Source organism: Salvelinus fontinalis, chromosome 19, assembly GCF_029448725.1.
Source record: "Salvelinus fontinalis isolate EN_2023a chromosome 19, ASM2944872v1, whole genome shotgun sequence".
Classification (NCBI taxonomy): Eukaryota; Metazoa; Chordata; class Actinopteri; order Salmoniformes; family Salmonidae; genus Salvelinus; species Salvelinus fontinalis.
In genome coordinates this window covers 34,488,854-34,510,673 of record NC_074683.1, presented here as the reverse complement: position 1 = coordinate 34,510,673, position 21,820 = coordinate 34,488,854, and the positions used below count along the sequence as shown (strand labels likewise).

Sequence of the window (21,820 nt, the reverse complement as noted above, 5' to 3'; positions counted from 1 at the left end):
ATTATTACTTATGTTTGTAGATTATATTCTGATTTACACCTACTGCAAAATAATGTTTTATTGCAATAACATTATAATTACTGTAGGACCTTTAATATTATTTATCAGAAATTGTGTAATTCACTGTCAACCAAATATGTATTACAGCTCCTCAAATGACAAACTGGTCTGATACGTGCGTGCTCGACCTACTTGCGCAACGCCCTCGCTCTCGGACTAGAAATAGGAGTGAATCCTCAAACTCCGGCAAACTCCAGGCTGAGGACCGTTGAGTCTAATACAGGGTCTGGAGCTCTCGGATACAGGACTGGCTATATGGGACGCTACTTGGATGTCACAGTCTTTCACTCTCCTAAGGGATCATATTAATTATTTAAAGGTTTTCTATTTTTACATTTTTTTAAGTTACTTTCCCTTCGCGACGTTCTCATTCAGGATAGATGATTCTGTGCAGCTGGCTGATGCAGTCCGCCCATCATCATACTTGGGAATCTAGAACGTTCGGATGTTCTGTTGATCCCGACTTTATTCTTCTTTAGGACACTTTCTATTTTATGGAAAGACGGAGGACAATATCACAATTCGTTACAAGATGGATTTAAATCAAAGCGTAAAATGTAAAATAGTTGTCGTTGGGGATAGTGAATGTGGGAAAACCGCTCTACTTAATGTGTTTGCAAAAGATTCATTTCCTGAGGTGAGTTTTGTGACATATTTGTCATTTTTTAAAACATGATTATTTTGAGTTATTAATCAGCTTGCAACGTTTCTTTCTGTGTCTAAACATGGATATCACCATTTTATTTCATCTGTAGGGCTACATTCCCACTGTGTTTGAGAACTACACGGCCAGTTTTGAAATCGATACGCAGAGAGTTGAACTCCGTCTGTGGGACACTTCAGGTGAGGACCCACTGCACATTACTACCCTTCTGAAAGCCTACGTCACTGTCATACATGCTGTAGCTAATAAATACCAGGCATGAAACATCTAGAGTGTTCTGCAACAGAAAACAAGCATGAAATCCTGATATGCAGTATTGGCCACATTATGTGCTTTACAGTAACAGCCAGCCCCTTTGAGAGGAATGGTCTGACGCTGCCTCTCTGGAATGTGGTAAAGGGGTAGATAGGAGTCGGATAACGGTTATGGAAACCTTTTGTACACCACCAGCATTAGCCTACATCTGAAACGACCCGCACACCCTTGAACACCTGACAATGTGGGTACTCAAACACTGGTGTTGCCTCTGTATAGAATTGTACATCAGTCTTGTGAAATCAACATAGGCTACTTACTGACATACATTTTTGTCCTGTGCACTCTGAAGTAAAGGCAAACCTTGCATTGGCACCTGTTTTGTATGCCTCAGTCTGTAGGAGTATATTTGTACTTCATTCATGAGACCTTTTTTCAGCTGTCTATGAGGAGAGAAAATCTAAAGGGCGGTAACGAAATTAGAGACACTTATTTTCCCCTGGCCAACATACACACATTTTCACTCTGAGAGCTTGGCCTGGCCGGTCCTCTTGCATTATTTGTTTTATGAAGCCCCCCTCACAGCCTCACACACTCAACAGGAATCCCATATAAAGGTCCCCGGGGGATCTAACCCAAACACGGCCTCAGGTCTGGTCTGCACAATCTAACCCAGCCTCAGGTCTGGTCTGCACAATCTAACCCAGCCTCAGGTCTGGTCTGCACAATCTAACCCAGCCTCAGGTCTGGTCTGCACAATCTAACCCAGCCCCAGGTCTGGTCTGCAGAATCTAACCCAGCCCCAGGTCTGGTCTGCAGAATCTAACCCAGCCTCAGGTCTGGTCTGCAGAATCTAACCCAGCCTCAGGTCTGGTCTGCAGAATCTAACCCAGCCCCAGGTCTGGTCTGCAGAATCTAACCCAGCCTCAGGTCTGGTCTGCAGAATCTAACCCAGCCTCAGGTCTGGTCTGCACAATCTAACCCAGCCTCAGGTCTGGTCTGCACAATCTAACCCAGCCTCAGGTCTGGGGGGGATCGGTGTCCCATCCACGGGACGGTTAAGCTAATGTAGGCTAATGCGATTAGCATGAGGTTGTAAGTAACAAGAACATTTCCCAGGAGATAGACATATCTGATATTCGCAGAAAGCTTACATTCTTGTTAATCTAACTGAACTGTCCAATTTACAGTAGCAATTACAGTGAAAGAATACCATGCTATTGTTTGAGGAGAGTGCACAATTTTGAACATGAAAATGTATTAATAAACAAATTAGGGACATTTGGGCAGTCTTGATTCAACATTTTTAACAGAAATGCAATGGTTCGTTGGATCAGTCTAAAACTTTGCACATACACTGCTGCCATCTAATGGCCAAAATCTAAATTGCACCTGGGCTGGAATAATACATTATGGCATTTCTCTTGCATTTCAAAGATGATGGTACAAAAAAATACAAAAGAACAGTTGGTTTTTTGTTTGTATTATCTTTTACCAGATCTATTGTGTTATATTCTCCTACATTCCTTTCACATTTCCACAAACTTCAAAGTGTTTCCTTTCAAATAGTACCAAGAATATCCATATCCTTGCTTCAGGGCCTGAGCTACAGGCAGTTAGATTTGGGTATGTCATTTTAGGCGAAAATTGGAGAGAAAAAAGGAGCGGATCCTTAAGCGGTTTTAACCCAGGTCCAGGTCTGGGGGATCTAACCTTAACCCTGGGGAATCTAACCTTAACCCAGCCCCAGGTCTGGAGGTAATTACCTGCTAAACTACAGTTGCGGATGCCTCCAGCCTGGACTGGTTGGGTGATTGGGCTGCTCTGCCTACCTGGGTCTGTGTACTGCTCTGGGAGGAGAGGGAGTAGTAGGGGGAAAGAGAAAGGGGGATACCTAGACAGTTGTATAACTGAGTGCATTCAACTGAAATGTGTCTTACGCATTTAACCCAACCCCTCTGAATCAGAGAGGTGCGGGGGGCTGCCTTAATTGACAGTCACATCATCAGCACCCAGGGAACAGTGGGTTAACTGCTTTGCTCAGAACATAAGATTTTTACCTTGTCAGCTCGGGGATTTGATCCAGCAACCATTCAGTTACTGGTCCAACGGTCCTACCCACCAGGCTACCTGCCGGTCAGGGAGACCTCTGGGCTGGGTGGAGACGTGTGTGTAGAGAGGGGGTAGTAAGGGGTTGAGGGAGTGCTTTGGGCTAGGTGAAGAGGGGTGTGTAGAGAGGGGTGAGGGAGTGCGTTGGGCTGCCTCTCCTCTGCTCTGTGACCTTAAGCTGATTGTGGGGTCCCTTGGGTCTGTCCAGGACACGACTCAGTGATTACACCACAGCTTCAGGAAGAGCTGACACACCAGTATTGACACACCAGGGCTGATACACCAGGGCAGCCCTCACCACACACACCAGTCCTCACCACACACACCAGTCCTCACCACACACACCAGTCCTCACCACACACACACCAGTCCTCACCACACACACACCAGTCCTCACCAGACACACACCAGTCCTCACCAGACACACACCAGTCCTCACCAGACACACACCAGTCCTCACCAGACACACACCAGTCCTCACCAGACACACACCAGTCCTCACCAGACACACACCAGTCCTCACCAGACACACACCAGTCCTCACCAGACACACACCAGTCCTCATCAGACACACACCAGTCCTCATCAGACACACACCAGTCCTCACCAGACACACACCAGTCCTCACCAGACACACACCAGTCCTCACCAGACACACACCAGTCCTCACCAGACACACACCAGTCCTCACCAGACACACCAGTCCTCTGCTCTGTGACCTTAAGCTGATTGTGGCGTCCCTTGGGTCTGTCCAGGGCACGACTCAGTGATTACACCACAGCTTCAGGAAGAGCTGACACACCAGTATTGACACACCAGGGCTGATACACCAGGGCAGCCCTCACCACACACACCAGTCCTCACCACACACACCAGTCCTCACCACACACACCAGTCCTCACCACACACACCAGTCCTCACCACACACACCAGTCCTCACCACACACACACCAGTCCTCACCACACACACACCAGTCCTCACCAGACACACACCAGTCCTCACCAGACACACACCAGTCCTCACCAGACACACACCAGTCCTCACCAGACACACACCAGTCCTCACCAGACACACACCAGTCCTCACCAGACACACACCAGTCCTCACCAGACACACACCAGTCCTCACCAGACACACACCAGTCCTCACCAGACACACACCAGTCCTCACCAGACACACACCAGTCCTCACCAGACACACACCAGTCCTCACCACACACACCAGTCCTCACCAGACACACACCAGTCCTCACCACACACACCAGTCCTCACCACACACACCAGTCCTCACCACACACACACCAGTCCTCACCACACACACACCAGTCCTCACCACACACACACCAGTCCTCACCAGACACACACCAGTCCTCACCAGACACACACCAGTCCTCACCAGACACACACCAGTCCTCACCAGACACACACCAGTCCTCACCAGACACACACCAGTCCTCACCAGACACACACCAGTCCTCACCAGACACACACCAGTCCTCACCAGACACACACCAGTCCTCACCAGACACACACCAGTCCTCACCAGACACACACCAGTCCTCACCAGACACACACCAGTCCTCACCAGACACACACCAGTCCTCACCAGACACACACCAGTCCTCACCAGACACACCAGTCCTCTGCTCTGTGACCTTAAGCTGATTGTGGCGTCCCCTGGGTCTGTCCAGGACACGACTCAGTGATTACACCACAGCTTCAGGAAGAGCTGACACACCAGTATTGACACACCAGGGCTGATACACCAGGGCTGACACACATCTAAGGAGTTCCACTGGACCAGCAATCCCCTCCCTCTCATCACAACATGATGGTGTGATAACGTAGATTTGGTGGAATTGTTTTGATAACCTTGTGGATAGGGTGGCGCATTTTGAGATACATGATAGTGTTGTTTATTGTTATCACAAACGAGTCTCATGTGGAAATTGGAGTACCGCAACTACGTATAATGGGTAAAGAGCCTCCAACACAACTACGTATAATGGGTAAAGAGCCTCCAACACAACTACGTATAATGGGTAAAGAGCCTCCAACACAACTACGTATAATGGGTAAAGAGCCTCCAACACTTTGCCACCCTCTCTCTCTACTTTATAATGCACATGTAGTCCACTTAGACTCGTGCTAGTTTTCTCAAAAGTGTATACATCTATTCTAGTGATTAATTGAACATCATCCCATATCATGGTAGCCTCATTATACTGCACATGCCATGTACAGTAGTTTCTCTCCTAGGAATATCAGTAAAGATGCTGGATCTTAATTTGATCACCCTGTTACAGGAGAACTTTCCTGCAATGCAGGAAATTTAAAACGTGTAGCAAAGAGGCTTCTGAAGTTTGTAATTTCCACTTTGAAATGTCAGACTTGATTTTCCCTTACGAAAAATGTATCAACCACTACAACAATGCCCATTGATTATAATCTACATAATAATTCACATTTCCTGTTGCCGATTGATAATTTTTTCTGCTGTAGAAAACTAGCTCAAATTAAGATCCTACATCAGTTGGTGAGTTCACTGAAATATAGGTTTACCCAGATGATCTTGTCTAGCTCCCTTCTCATCACATAGTACCCTACTCATTATTTTAGAGCTTTCTGGAGCAACCTGCATGAAGAATAGCACCTGAGAATAACTCTAACACAGTTAGCTGAAAGGTCATTAGAAATGCATGGGACTCCAGTGTTCTAGGTTCTGTATGTGGATCAATGTGTTTAGTAGAGGAATTCCCCCCCCCCCCCCCCCCAGTGGAATGTCAATGGTCTGACCGTGTCATTGGTCAGGGAAGTGGTTATATCCACCCCTGTGAGAAATATCCTCCTGGAGATTTCCTGTCTCTCTCCTATAAGCACAACTATTACTTATATGTAATAGTTATGTGCATTGACTTGGGTTGGTGTCCTGTATTTCTGTAGCCCCTAACCCACCTATCTGATCGATGAGTTGTACGTTGAATGAGGAAAGATGCCTTAGATTAGTTTGATGTCGTTGTTTTATCATGTACACTTTTCATCACGTCTCACAGCGACATATACATTTACTGTACTTCGAGCCTAAAATTGCAATTTCTTACAGTCTGTTAGGTTTACCCCATTTTTATCAACTCAATCCAAAACACTATTTTAATGTTCCCATGGAAAATCCTTCATACCAGAGTTTTAAACATTCCAAATCCCCCACGTGTTCTGGTCGAGCCATTTATCAGACCTTAAGGTGGGCTATGAAAATAAGGGCCTCAAGGCTGTTTGTTTAACATCAGAAATCTGACTCGCCAGACTTGAAAATATTTCTGCATTGTTTACATCTGCTGGTGTAAATTTGTTCGTGGAGAAACGTGCCGGGAGGGGCATCCATGTCATACCACAGCATATGATTTACAGGCACTCTACCGTGTCCAAATATTCAAATGGGCCCACTGGTACAGAAGTTTACTCCTGAGAATTCAAACTGAGTTTAATTGTGTTTAGGTAAATTAGAGTGAACATTGAAAAGACAGATGGTGATGGTGCCATTGGTGTTTTGGTCCGTGTTTTGGTCCAGAGTGGGACCATCTGGATTCCATTTGTGAATCAAAACATTTCTGGTTTGGGTGGGGGAAAACGTTGTAAAGCCAGCTTCAGAAGTAATGGATCAGGTTTTGAGTGATTGTTATGATTTAAGTCATGATGTGAAATAGCATACTTTAACCCCGCATTCTTTAGAATTCAATGGCACAATTCAGGAACCTAGCTTATTCTACATGGCTTTGTATTCTAAAGGAGAAAGCCCTTTGGCATGGAACCTTTAGACAATTACACAAATCTCCTTTTTGAGAATGAGAAGCTGTTTCTACAGTAGAGACTATGTGTGAGATATGGTGTTTTCGTGCAGCCAGTTTGGATTAAAGGTAATATATAACCTGTGTGAGGAGAGGAGCCCCCTCATGTTGTAACTCAAAGACCACCCTACTGTGGGAAACTAGAAAATCCCCACCATTTTTCACAGAGGCGCAATGGGGAGATGGGAACTTCCAGACATTAGTGTTGGTTTGGTTTCTTTACTTGGGATCCAACCTGACCCAGTCCACCACAGAGCTTCAACAGCCATAAAGATTCTCTACATTCCACACTACACACATTTATCCCAGGAAAATCTTCAGGACATGAGGTTATGTTACAGATTGTTTAGTGTCCAGTATGTACGTCACAAGTGTGTATTTCACTGGTAAAATACCTCATAGAATTTTGTATTAGTTGGATTCTGTAACTTTGTTTCTACTCCTGTTTGGAATGCGGACCACTGCAGTTTGATCAATCTCTGAAAATAACATTGTCATTGTTTGAATCAACGCATCTATGGAAAGGTACATGTTGGTCAACTTACAGGAAGTTGAGGAAGGACCGTGACCCAGTTACCACAGACCCGCTTTTACTTGACTAACAACACGGTGACGTGTTTGAATTGCAGGTTCACCATACTATGACAACGTGCGACCTCTCTCCTACCCGGACTCTGATGCAGTCCTCATCTGCTTTGACATCAGCAGACCAGAGACCCTGGACAGTGTACTGAAGAAGGTGAGTATTTTGGGATGATGTAGCGGACTCCTGTTCTGGAAGATAAGCTGCCTCGGCTCCTCTTGAACTGGTGAACAATGGCCTGTCCCAATGGCATTTTCATTCAGTCCCCTTGACTCTCTCTAGAAAGGCCTCCATTTGTGTTTCTGGGTCAAGTGACCTCTGAAAAACCTAATTCTGCTGGAAACTAGCTTTACCAATGAGAGGAGACTAGAACTAGGGCTGTACCAATGAGAGGAGACTAGAACCAAGGCTTTACCAATGAGAGGAGACTAGAACTAGGGCTTTGCCAATGAGAGGAGACTAGAACTAAGGCTTTACCAATGAGAGGAGACTAGAACCAAGGCTTTACCAATGAGAGGAGACTAGAACCAGGGCTGTACCAATGAGAGGAGACTAGAACTAGGGCTGTACCAATGAGACTAGAACTAGGGCTGTACCAATGAGAGGAGACTAGAACCAAGGCTTTACCAATGAGAGGAGACTAGAACTAGGGCTTTGCCAATGAGAGGAGACTAGAACTAGGTCTTTACCAATGAGAGGAGACTAGAACCAAGGCTTTACCAATGAGAGGAGACTAGAACTAGGGCTTTGCCAATGAGAGGAGACTGGAACTAGGGCTGTACCAATGAGAGGAGACTGGAACTAGGGCTGTACCAATGAGAGGAGACTAGAACAAGGGCTGTACCAATGAGAGGAGACTAGAACTAGGGCTGTACCAATGAGAGGAGACTAGAACTAGGGCTGTACCAATGAGAGGAGACTAGAACTAGGGCTGTACCAATTTTTATTTTTATTTATTTTTATTTCACCTTTATTTAACCAGGTAGGCTAGTTGAGAACAAGTTCTCATTTGCAACTGCGACCTGGCCAAGATAAAGCATAGCAGTGTGAACAGACAACACAGAGTTACACATGGAGTAAACAATAAAAGAAGTCAATAACATGGTAGAAAAAAAAGAGAATCTATATACAATGTGTGCAAAAGGCATGAGGTAGGCAATAAATCGAGTAATTACAATTTAGCAGATTAACACTGGAGTGATAAATCATCAGATGATCATGTGCAAGAAGAGATACTGGTGTGCAAAAGAGCAGAAAAGTAAATAAATAAAAGCAGTATGGGGGGTGAGGTAGGTAAATTGGGTGGGTAGTTTACAGATGGACTATGTACAGCTGCAGCGATCGGTTAGCTGCTCGGATAGCAGATTTTTAAAGTTGTTGAGGGAGATAAAAGTCTCCAACTTCAGAGATTTTTGCAATTCGTTCCAGTCGCAGGCAGCAGAGAACTGGAAGGAAAGGCGTCCAAATTAGGTTTTGGCTTTAGGGATGATCAGTGAGATACACCTGCTGGAGTGCGTGCTACGGGTGGGTGTAGCCATCGTGACCAGTGAACTGAGATAAGGCGGCACTTTACCTAGCATGGCCTTGTAGATGACCTGGAGCCAGTGGGTCTGACGACGAACATGTAGCGAGGGCCAGCCGACTAGAGCATACAGGTCGCAGTGGTGGGTCGTATAAGGTGCTTTAGTAACAAAACGGATGGCACTGTGATAAACTGCATCCAGTTTGCTGAGTAGAGTATTGGAAGCTATTTTGTAGATGACATCGCCGAAGTCGAGGATCGGTAGGATAGTCAGTTTTACTAGGGTAAGTTTGGCGGCGTGAGTGAAGGAGGCTTTGTTGCGGAATAGAAAGCCGACTCTAGATTTGATTTTGGATTGGAGATGTTTGATATGAGTCTGGAAGGAGAGTTTGCAGTCTAGCCAGACACCTAGGTACTTATAGATGTCCACATATTCTAGGTCGGAACCGTCCAGGGTGGTGATGCTAGTCGGGCGTGCGGGTGCAGGCAGCGAACGGTTGAAAAGCATGCATTTGGTTTTACTTGCGTTTAAGAGCAGTTGGAGGCCACGGAAGGAGTGTTGTATGGCATTGAAGCTCGTTTGGAGGTTAGATAGCACAGTGTCCAAGGAAGGGCCGGAAGTATACAGAATGGCGTCGTCTGCATAGAGGTGGATCAGGGAATCGCCCGCAGCAAGAGCAACATCATTGATGTATACAGAGAAAAGAGTCGGCCCGAGAATTGAACCCTGTGGTATCCCCATAGAGACTGCCAGAGGCCCGGACAACATGCCCTCCGATTTGACACACTGAACTCTGTCTGCAAAGTAGTTGGTGAACCAGGCAAGGCAGTCATTAGAAAAACCGAGGCTACTGAGTCTGCCGATAAGAATATGGTGATTGACAGAGTCGAAAGCCTTGGCCAGGTCGATGAAGACGGCTGCACAGTAATGTCTTTTATCGATGGCGGTTATGACATCGTTTAGTACCTTGAGCGTGGCTGAGGTGCACCCGTGACCGCCTCGGAAACCGGATTGCACAGCGGAGAAGGTACGGTGGGATTCGAGATGGTCAGTGATCTGTTTGTTGACTTGGCTTTCGAAGACCTTAGATAGGCAGGGCAGGATGGATATAGGTCTGTAACAGTTTGGGTCCAGGGTGTCTCCCCCTTTGAAGAGGGGGATGACCGCGGCAGCTTTCCAATCCTTGGGGATCTCAGATGATACGAAGGAGAGGTTGAACAGGCTGGTAATAGGGGGTGCGACAATGGCGGCGGACAGTTTCAGAAATAGGGGGTCCAGATTGTCAAGCCCAGCTGATTTGTATGGGTCCAGGTTTTCCAGCTCTTTCAGAACATCTGCTATCTGGATATGGGTAAAGGAGAAGCTGGGGAGGCTTGGGCGAGTAGCAGCGGGGGGGGGGGGGGGCGGGGCTGTTGGCCAAGGTTGGAGTCGCCAGGAGGAAGGCATGGCCAGCCATTGAGAAATGTTTGTTGAAGTTTTCGATTATCATGGACTTATCAGTGGTGACCGTGTTACTTAGCCTCAGTGAAGTGGGCAGCTGGGAGGAGGTGCTCTTGTTTTCCATGGACTTTACAGTATCCCAGAACTTTTTGTAGTTAGAGCTACAGGATGCAAATTTCTGCTTGAAAAAGCTGGCCTTTGCTTTCCTGACTGACTGCGTGTATTGGTTCCTGACTTCCCTGAACAGTTGCATATCGCGGGGGCTCTTCGATGCTATTGCAGTTCGCCACAGGATGTTTTTGTGCTGGTCGAGGGCAGTCAGGTCTGGAGTGAACCAAGGGCTATATCTGTTCTTGGTTCTGCATTTTTTGAACTGAGCATGCTTGTCTAATATGGTGAGGAAGTAACTTTTAAAGAATGACCAGGCATCCTCAACTGACGGGATGAGGTCAATATCCTTCCAGGGTACCCGGGCCAGGTCGATTAGAAAGGCCTGCTCGCAGAAGTGGTTTAGGGAGCCTTTTGACAGTGATGAGGTGGGGTCGTTTGGCCGCGGACCCGTGGCGGATACAGGCAATGAGGCAGTGATCGCTGAGATCTTGATTGAAGACAGCAGAGGTGTATTTGGAGGGCAAGTTGGTCAGGATAATGTCTATTAGGGTGCCCATGTTTACGGATTTAGGGTTGTACCTGGTGGGTTCCTTGATGATTTGTGTGAGATTGAGGGCATCAAGCTTAGATTGTAGGACTGCCGGGGTGTTAAGCATATCCCAGTTTAGGTCACCTAACAGAACAAACTCTGAAGCTAAATGGGGAGCGATCAATTCACAGATGGTGTCCAGGGCACAGCTGGGAGCTGAGGGGGTTCGGTAGCAGGCGGCAACAGTGAGAGACTTATTTCTGGAGAGATTAATTTTTAAAATTAGAAGTTCGAACTGTTTGGGCATAGACTTGGAAAGTATGACAGAACTTTGCAGGCTATCTCTGCAGTAGATTGCAACTCCTCCCCCTTTGGCAGTTCTATCTTGACGGAAAGTGTTATAGTTGGGTATGGAAATCTCAGAATTTTTGGTGGCCTTCCTAAGCCAGGATTCGGACACTGCAAGGACATCAGGGTTGGCAGAGTGTGCTAAAGCGGTGAGTAAGGCAAAGTTAGGGAGGAGGCTTCTGATGTTGACATGCATGAGGCCAAGGCTTTTTCGATCACAGAAGTCAACAAATGAGGGTGACTGGGGACATGCAGGGCCTGGGTTTACCTCCACATCACCCGAGGAACAGAGGAGTAGTAGGATGAGGGTGCGGCTAAAAGCTATCAAAACTGGTCGCCTAGAGCGTTGGGGACAAGGAATAAAAGGAGCAGATTTATGGGCGTGGTAGAATAGATTCTGGGCATAATGTGCAGACCAGGGTATGGTGGGGCACGGGTACAGCGGAGGCAAGCCCAGGCACTGGGTGATGATAAGAGAGGTTGTATCTCTGGACATGCTGGTCTCAATGGGTGAGGTCACCGCATGTGTGGGGGGTGGGACAAAGGAGGTATCAGAGGTACGGAGAGTGGAACTACGGGGTCCATAGCAAACCAAAACAATGATAACTAGCCTGAACAACAGTATGCAAGGCATATTGATATTTGAGGGAGACATACAATAAGGCATAAAGTGATTGCAGGTCTTGATTGGGAGAGCTAGCTAACAACAGGTGAGATAACAGCAGCTAGTCAGTTAACACGGCAACAGCAGGTAAAAATGGCGACGGCTAGGCAGAGAGGGTCGGATTAACTACACACAGATCCTGAGTTAAAGCACAGAGCCGACAGATAAAACACAAATAAACGGAATGGAGTACCGTGAATTAATGGACAGTCAAGCAGGCATCAGCTATGTAGCCAAGTGATCATAGTGTCCAGGGGGCAGCCGTAGATGGAGCAGTGAGGCCTCCACTAAGCTAGCCCGCAGTGTTTCAAGTTAGTAGCCCGGGGGCGGTCTGCTCAGACGTGCATTTCCGTCGGTAGATTAGTGGGGTTCCGTGTGGTAGAGGGGACCAATCCAATTGTCAAAATAGTTATAGTGGCCTAAGAAGATTGTTCGATAGACCTGTTCAGATAGCAGCCGATATGCTCAAGACAGCTAACGATTAGCGGGCCGCAGTTAGCATATGGGCGTTCAGGTTAAGTCGCGATGGAGGGGCCAGTTGAATAACTCCCTCGGGCAGATAACGTCGGTATCCCAGTCGTGAAGGCCCGGTGGGGCTCCGCATCGGCAGTAAAACGGGTCCGGATAGGTGATTGTAGCCCAGGAGTGGCTGATGGAACTCTTCAGCTGGCTAGCTCCGGGATAATTGGTGTTTGCTCCGGAATTGATGTTAGCCAATAGTCACTCGGATAGCAGCTAGTTAGCTGCAAGATCCAGGTGTAAATGTCCAGAGCTTGCGGTAAAAATCCGGGGATATGGAGAGAAAATAGGTCTGGTATACTCTGGTCTGAGTCGCGTTGTACAAAACTGGCAATAGTTTTCCGAGCTAAAGGATAGCTGATGAGCGCTAGCTGTGGTTAGCTGAAATTACTAACGTTAGCTTGTGAGCTGGCTAACTTCTGGCTCGCTTCTGTTGTAGATTTCGGATACGAGGTGAATAATACCTTTGAGGAAAAAAAAACAGATCCGCACCACATTTGGTGAGGTGGGTTGCAGGAGAGTGTTTTGAAGTTGAGTTTTTAAGAAGAAAAAAATATATATATAAAAAGAAAAGCGAAGAAAATATATAAAATATATATACACAGGACAGGACGAGGACAAAGGACATCCGACTGCTACGCCATCTTGGAGAACAATGAGAGGAGACTAGAACTAGGGCTGTACCAATGAGAGGAGACTAGAACTAGGGCTGTACCAATGAGAGGAGACTAGAACTAGGGCTGTACCAATGAGAGGAGACTAGAACTAGGGCTGTACCAATGAGAGGAGACTAGAATTAGGGCTGTACCAATGAGGGGGTACTAGAACTAGGGCTGTACCAATGAGAGGAGACTGGAACTAGGGCTGTACCAATGAGAGGAGACTAGAACTAGGGCCGTACCAATGAGAGGAGACTAGAACTAGGGCCGTACCAATGAGAGGAGACTAGAACTAGAACCGTACCAATGAGGGGGGACTAGAACTAGGGCCGTACCAATGAGGGGGGACTAGAACTAGGGCCGTACCAATGAGGGGGGACTAGAACTAGGACCGTACCAATGAGGGGGGACTAGAACTAGGACCGTACCAATGAGGGGGGACTAGAACTAGGACCATACCAATGAGGGGAGACTAGAACTAGGCCCATACCAATGAGGGGAGACTAGAACTAGGCCCATACCAATGAGGGGGGACTAGAACTAGGACCGTACCAATGAGAGGAGACTAGAACCAGGGATGTACCAATGAGAGGAGACTAGAACCAAGGCTTTACCAATGAGAGGAGACTAGAACTAGGGCTGTACCAATGAGAGGAGACTAGAACTAGGGCTGTACCAATGAGAGGAGACTAGAACTAGGGCTGTACCAATGAGATGACACTAAATTTAGGGCTGTACCAATGAGAGGTTACTAGAACTAGAGCTATACCAATGAGGGGGTACTAGAACTAGGGCTGTACCAATGAGGGGGGACTAGAACTAGGGCTGTACCAATGAGGGGGGACTAGAACTAGGGCTGTACCAATGAGGGGGGACTAGAACTCGAACCGTACCAATGAGGGGGGACTAGAACTCGAACCGTACCAATGAGGGGGGACTAGAACTCGAACCGTACCAATGAGGGGGGACTAGAACTAGGAACGTACCAATGAGGGGGGACTAGAACTAGGACCGTACCAATGAGGGGGGAATAGAACCGTACCAATGAGGGGGGACTAGAACTAGAACGGTACCAATGAGGGGGGACTAGAATTAGAACCGTACCAATGAGGGGAGACTAGAACTAGGCCCATACCAATGAGAGGAGACTAGAACTAGGACCATACCAATGAGGGGGGACTAGAACTAGGGCTGTACCAATGAGAGGAGACTAGAACCAGGGATGTACCAATGAGAGGAGACTAGAACCAAGGCTTTACCAATGAGAGGAGACTAGAACTAGGGCTGTACCAATGAGAGGAGACTAGAACTAGGGCTGTACCAATGAGAGGAGACTAGAACTAGGGCTGTACCAATGAGAGGAGACTAGAACCAGGGATGTACCAATGAGAGGAGACTAGAACCAAGGCTTTACCAATGAGAGGAGACTAGAACTAGGGCTGTACCAATGAGAGGAGACTAGAACTAGGGCTGTACCAATGAGAGGAGACTAGAACTAGGGCTGTACCAATGAGAGGACACTAAATTTAGGGCTGTGCCAATGAGAGGAGACTAGAACTAGAGCTATACCAATGAGGGGGTACTAGAACTAGGGCTGTACCAATGAGGGGGGACTAGAACTAGGGCTGTACCAATGAGGGGGGACTAGAACTCGAACCGTACCAATGAGGGGGGACTAGAACTCGAACCGTACCAATGAGGGGGGACTAGAACTTGAACCGTACCAATGAGGGGGGACTAGAACTAGGAACGTACCAATGAGGGGGGACTAGAACCGTACCAATGAGGGGGGACTAGAACTAGAACCGTACCAATGAGGGGGGACTAGAACTAGAACCGTACCAATGAGGGGGGACTAGAACTAGAACCGTACCAATGAGGGGGGACTAGAACTAGGACCGTACGAATGAGGGGGGACTAGAATTAGGACCGTACCAATGAGAGGAGACTAGAACTAGGACCGTACCAATGAGGGGGGACTAGAACTAGGGCTGTACCAATGAGGGGAGACTAGAACTAGGACCGTACCAATGAGGGGGGACTAGAATTAGGACCGTACCAATGAGGGGGGACTAGAACTAGGACCGTACCAATGAGGGGGGGACTAGAACTAGGGCTGTACCAATGAGAGGAGACTAGAACCAAGGCTTTACCAATGAGAGGAGACTAGAACCAGGGCTGTACCAATGAGAGGAGACTAGAACCAAGGCTTTACCAATGAGAGGAGACTAGAACCAGGGCTGGACCAATGAGAGGAGACTGGAACCAGGGCTGGACCAATGAGAGGAGACTAGAACCAAGGCTTTACCAATGAGAGGAGACTAGAACCAAGGCTTTACCAATGAGAGGAGACTAGAACTAGGGCTTTACCAATGAGGGGGTACTAGAACTAGGGCTGTACCAATGAGAGGAGACTAGAATTAGGGCTGTACCAATGAGAGGAGACTAGAATTAGGGCTGTACTAATGAGAGGAGACTAGAACTAGGGCTGTACCAATGAGGGGGTACTAGAACTAGGGCTGTACCAATGAGAGGAGACTAGAACTAGGGCTGTACCAATGAGAGGAGACTAGAACTAGGGCTGTACCAATGAGAGGAGACTAGAACTAGGGCTGTACCAATGAGAGGAGACTAGAATTAGGGCTGTACTAATGAGAGGAGACTAGAACTAGGGCTGTACCAATGAGAGGAGACTAGAACTAGGGCTGTACCAATGAGAGGAGACTTGAATTAGGGCTGTACCAATGAGAGAGGTGGCGGGGAGGAATGTGAAAACAAACTCACATGAGGCTCAGTAGTAGTCCAACCAGCCTTGTTCACACATGGTCTCCCAGATCCCAGACAAGGCTATTGTGAGTCTCAGTGACCTTTGACCTGGCTCAGTATTGTGCCAGCTGAGAGGAGTAGGGTCCATTTCGAGATTCTTCCCCTGGAGAGAACATAATCCAACCAAGCTTTTTTGCTCTCGGACCCTGCTCAGTAGGGCCCCAGTCTCGGACTAATGCTTTCCCTTTTCTTTCCTCTGTATAGTGGAAAGGAGAGATTGAGGAATTCTGTCCCAACACCAAGATGCTGCTGGTGGGGTGCAAGTCAGACCTACGCACCGACCTTTTTACCAAATCTCACTCTGGCCATACCCCAGTGTCCTATGATCAGGTGGGTGTCATGTCTTTCTAAATCTCATTCAAGATTATGGACTTAAACATGATCCAGTATTAACAGCGCTGGGAACAATTTGTAATAGGCAGAGCTCCTGACTGATTTCAGTGTTGTTCCTCTCTCACCCTGATTCTCTGTCTCAGGGCTCCAACATGGCCAAGCAGATCAGTGCTCCGTACATCGAGTGTTCGTCTCTGCAGTCTGAGAACAGCGTCAGAGACCTCTTCCACGTGGCCACGCTGGCCTGCGTCAACAAGGGCAACAAGAACGTCAAACGCAACAAGTCCTCCAGGAGCAGCAAGAGGATCTCGCACAGCAGACCTGACCTGCCCACCGTGGTGTCAGACTTCCAGAAGACTAAAACTAAGACCTGTGCTGTTATGTGACTGGGATGATGTCATTAGAGAGACTGGGTGACACTGTGAACATGCTAATGAGCATTAGAATTTTGGACAACCATGAAGAGCTTTATGCACTATTAGTGTGCCAACTGAATGAGGGATGGTGTTGAGATGGTGAAAACAGCTATGCTCTGGTTGCATGTTATACCCTGCTTTTTTACAAGCTAGGGGAAGCATAAAAACAAGGCATGAATGAACACATCATGAACTAGATGTATTCCAGACAGTCGTCACTAAAGAGCTCTACTTTTATTCTCAGCTTGAACTTGAATCCTATGGTTTAGAACACAGGCAGGGTTGAAGAATCCTGACTATTGAAAAGCTTCCATTTCTGAAGTGTTACAGGTACCAGTGTTTTGAGGTCTGCTGTTTCAAGGATCCTGTGTTCTTCTACGTAATGAACCGAAATTGTTGTGAGGAGAGACAGTGAAGGATATGAGAGCAGTTAGATTGTGTAATGTACTGAGAAGCAATGATGACAACCAAGATATACTGTTACCCGTTCTGACGTCTCTGTTGTCTGAGCAGATTGATGCATGTCACGTGTTATGTCACCATTTACATTTCCTTTTTCTTAAAATGTTGCCCTTTTCTGAATCTGTTCATAACAATGTATTACTCTAAAACAATGTCAAAATAGTTCATTTCAGAACTGTCAATTTGCCATGTTTAAATGTACTGTAGTCATGTAAATGTGGTACATGTTTGAATTTATACTTATACATGAATAAGCCCATCATTAATGCCTCAGTGCTGCATTTATTGACTGATGGGAAGTACATACCTTCATATTGAATTTGCCTGTTTAGTTTTATGAGAACTAGTGGTCTATCCGGGACACTGGTCTTGATTTCTTTTAAATTTAGGGCCTTGGAAGCTCATTCAGTTCCTGTGGACATATATGGAAGTGTTGAAGTCTCTGGATCGTGGGTTTTCCTATGAAAAGAGTAACTACTGTAGATAAGATTTGTCCTTTGGTTAGTGAAGAGAGACATTTACTGTGAGTGACATCCTGCTCTTTCTGCCTGTCACGCAGTCCTCGTTATCAGAGCTGTGACTTTGCTAAAGTCTTTCACTCTCGCTTCTCCTCTGTTGGCACGCTGCAGGAGTTCTGGTCACATGATGACGCACACTGGGCAAACCTTAACTATCCCTCAGCTCAGCTGCCTGCTGGCTGTCTGTCCTACCAGCCCCAGCCCTTCTGAATCTTTTAGAAGCATTAAGACTTGGGTTCCTTCTGTTTGACATTTGGGTGTTTGTTTAAGTTATGTAGATTAGCTTGAGAAAACCCTCACCATGCCAAACCAGACATGTAGTTTGGGAACTGTATTTGTAAGGTAATTACTGACAATATTATTGCTGTTCCTAATGAGGAATCAGTGAAAACACCCAGGCAATACCTACACGAATGCCTTGATCACGTCAAATGCGACCTAATGTACTGAAATATGTCAAAACATGGGCCAATTCTGTCCAACAATACGATATAGATGCCTCAATGATACATGAGGATATGAAACCGTTCCACTGAAACCAGGTAACTACAGTGATGTAACATGTTAAGAGATCGTGATGGGGATATCCTTAGCGTTGCTATTTTTGCACAATATATTGCTGTTGTTTGTCGGAACAGCAGTTTAAAATAACCAGGACACAAGTACCATATAGATGGGACAAGTGGTCTGTGTCATTGAATTGTATTGGGTAAATGATTGCTCAGTGTGTAACACGCATCAGTGGCTCCATCACCACCGAATCGCTGCATTTTATCAGGATTGTTCTGGTGTTGGGGGTGCTGTCTAATCAATTCCCTAACAGTGCCCCATTCAAGGTGATATGAAAGGTGACTTAGGGAAATCTGTGCTGCATAATATGGAAGAGATGGCTATTTTTATGCTACAGCAAACCTAATGGCATATAGCAGTTCTGCTTCATTGAAATACAAAGGCCCATTTGTCTTTTGTGAGCATACAAATCCATGCCGTTGAGCTAATGCTATGGAGATTATGGTGATAACAGAATACATTTACCCGTGCTTTTGTATTCATTGTGGTTAGATTCAGGGTAATAGAAAGAGATTGTCTAAATTGCAAGCTTTATTCCACCACCCCGGTTTCCCTCTACTGCAGTGATACTTGTAGTAATATTGTGAAATAGCCTGTCTTACAAGCTTATCCAAATTAGTTCAATTGGTTGGTTGATCAGAATTCCAACTCTTTTAACTTCTGGACCTCTGGTTGCTTCACATGGTGTCTATGGTATGTATCTGTTCAGTGTAGTTTCTCAGCAGTGGAGAGATACTAAACCACATAACAATAGCTGTTAACAGCAAGTTCAACTTCATATTAGTTCTCATTAATCGTACATATTTTATGTTATTATAAAATGTAGACCTACTTTGAAAGGTAATGATATGGAAACTGAATTGCCATCCAGAGGTTTTTGGTGATCAAATATTTTAATCGTTGAGTCTAAACTGCCAGCTTGCAATTTCACACCTCATTGCAAGATTAATTAAAGCGCTATACCACCATTCTGGCCTACTGGTAAAATGCTTGTTAGCCATATAAAAAAAAAATGCTGATATTTACACCTCCCTCATTTAATTGGATGTACAAATTGATATAAAAATTTATCCCACTACAAAGATATTGATAATGTGTTACAATGACTAGGGGCTCTATTCAATCTGAATCGTTGAAGCGTCACAAGATAACGCGGTAGAAATGTAAAGGTCATTTCATATTGAGCCGACATCTGCAGCGTTTACCGTGAACGCTGTCTCCACTAGCGTGGGAACATTACCTTTATATTTCAATAACGCTGAATTTCCACGATACGGATTGAATATACCCCTAAATGTCACACTCTGGGTTTGCCATTTTGTCAGATATGGATCCATCCTTCATTAGCTGTGTTGAGTGATAACAACCTTATAAACGCATATGTCTTCACAGGCCACCTGCCATGCACTTAGACTTGGTGAGCAGATGTTTCACACAGCAACGCCACATCTCGTAAAGCTTTTACCAATGTCAGCAAAATGGAAGAATAGAGGGTCGGACCTAGAGTTCTACTCAAATTCCATCAGGGGAGATGTGTGAATGGATTCTGACAAAAGAGAGCTTTCCTCTGAATAGGCTTGGCTGAGTGAATGGGGAAATATTCTGTTTGGGCTGTTGAGAAAATAATCCCCCACAGACACGCCCAGATTTCTCAAGACATGACAAAGACTGGAGATAGGATATTTACATAAGCCTGAATTCTCAAATTCTCAACAACAAAAAATGACATGAAAAACATTATGTAACGAGATTATGTGTACCTAATATAGTGCAAATATGTCTGGTGCAGGATTTATATTTCATCACCTGCTTGAAAGATCACAGTGAATTTATATAATAACCTTTCCTTCTTGCCTTTTGCGGTCTAGCTCATCTCAGTCAAATTCCTGTTACCATTTACAGTAAATCTGTCAATCAGAGCAGGAGGTACATCATTTCACAGCAACTTCTCAGTAATCCGCCTCGGGCGCTTGACAGCAACCATAATATCCTCTATGATTAAAGAAGTCATGTGAGAAAAGATCATCTTGTTTGATAGGTATTTGGCACTGATACAGCAATATTCTACCCATCACATATTTTCACTTCACTGTACCTCTCCGGACATTTTCTCTGCTTAGTCCCCTTCTGTACTTCCTGTTCACCCACGACTGTGGGGCCACGCACAACTCCATCACCATCATCAAGTTTGTTGACAATGCGACGGTGATAGGCCTGATCACCGACAACGAGACAGCCTACAAGTAGGAGGTCAGAGACCCGGTAGTGTGGTGCCATGACAACAACCTCTCCCTCAACGTCAGCAAGACAAAGGAGCTGATCGTGTCCACATTACCAAGGACTTAACATGGTCCTCTCACACCAGCACAGTTGTGAAGAAGGCCGAACAGCGCCTCTTCCCCCTCAGGAGGTTGAAAAGATTTTCCCCTCAGATCCTCAAAAAGTTCTCTAAATGCACCATTGAGAGCATCTTGACTGGCTGCATCACCGCTTGGTACGGCAACTGCACCACCTTCGATCGCAAGGCGCTACAGAGGATGGTGCGGATTGCCCAGTACGTTACTTGGGCTGAGCTCCCTGCCATCCAGGACTTCTATACCAGGCGGTGTCAGAGGAAGGCCCTAAAAATTGTTAAAGACTCAGCCACCCAAGCCATAGACTATTCACTCTGCTACCGCTCAGAAAGTGGTACCGGAGCGACAAGTCTGGAACTGTAATGCATCTGAACAACTTTTACCCCCAAGCCATAAGACTGCTGAACAATTCATCAAATGGCTACCCGGACTATTACATCAACCCTTTTTGCACTGTAATGTCTTTGAAATTACTTGGAAACAACGTTGACTCAACCAGTGTGTGCCCAATGGGTAAGCAATAAATGGCAAAATCTACACCTGTTGTATTCAGCGCATGTGACGAATAAAATTAGATTTTGATTTGATTTCCTCCTCCCTACTGCCCTGCTTTGGTGAAATCTCCCAGGACCCTCCACTGCGGGGCTAAATTGGGCTCCAGGCTCCTCTTTCTCTCGCTGGGAGTTTAATCAGACTGCACCAGCAGAGTGGCTTAGATCTCCTCCCAGTGACACACACACAAGGATTACACCCCCCCCCCCCCCCCCCACACACACACAAACACAAGGATTACACACACGAGGATACACAGGCATAACAGTACCTTAAGCTACAGTCAAACTTCAGAGAGGGACTGTAGGAGTTGCTGCTGCTGTCTTATGGATGCAACTGCAGGGAGAAGAGTCAGGGAAAACATCATACAAAACCTCTGTACATTAAATTGACAACAGTCTTCAAAAACATGAACAAACTACGTTGAAAATTCCTGACTGGAGTAGCCTTCCCTCCCCCCAGTCTGTTTCATATAGGATT

At 46.1% G+C, this 21,820-nt stretch overlaps 1 protein-coding gene across 1 annotated transcript; it reads left to right on the top strand.

The window, feature by feature from the left end:
* The first annotated feature begins 225 nt into the window (after positions 1-225).
* LOC129816658 (rho-related GTP-binding protein RhoE-like) lies at positions 226-17,608 on the top strand. Its single transcript, XM_055871409.1, has 5 exons — positions 226-697; positions 816-903; positions 7,563-7,672; positions 16,340-16,465; positions 16,612-17,608. The coding sequence occupies exons 1-5, from the start codon at positions 593-595 to the stop codon at positions 16,852-16,854; spliced, it is 672 nt and encodes a 223-aa protein (XP_055727384.1). The 5' UTR covers positions 226-592; the 3' UTR covers positions 16,855-17,608.
* Positions 17,609-21,820: the final 4,212 nt, after the last annotated feature.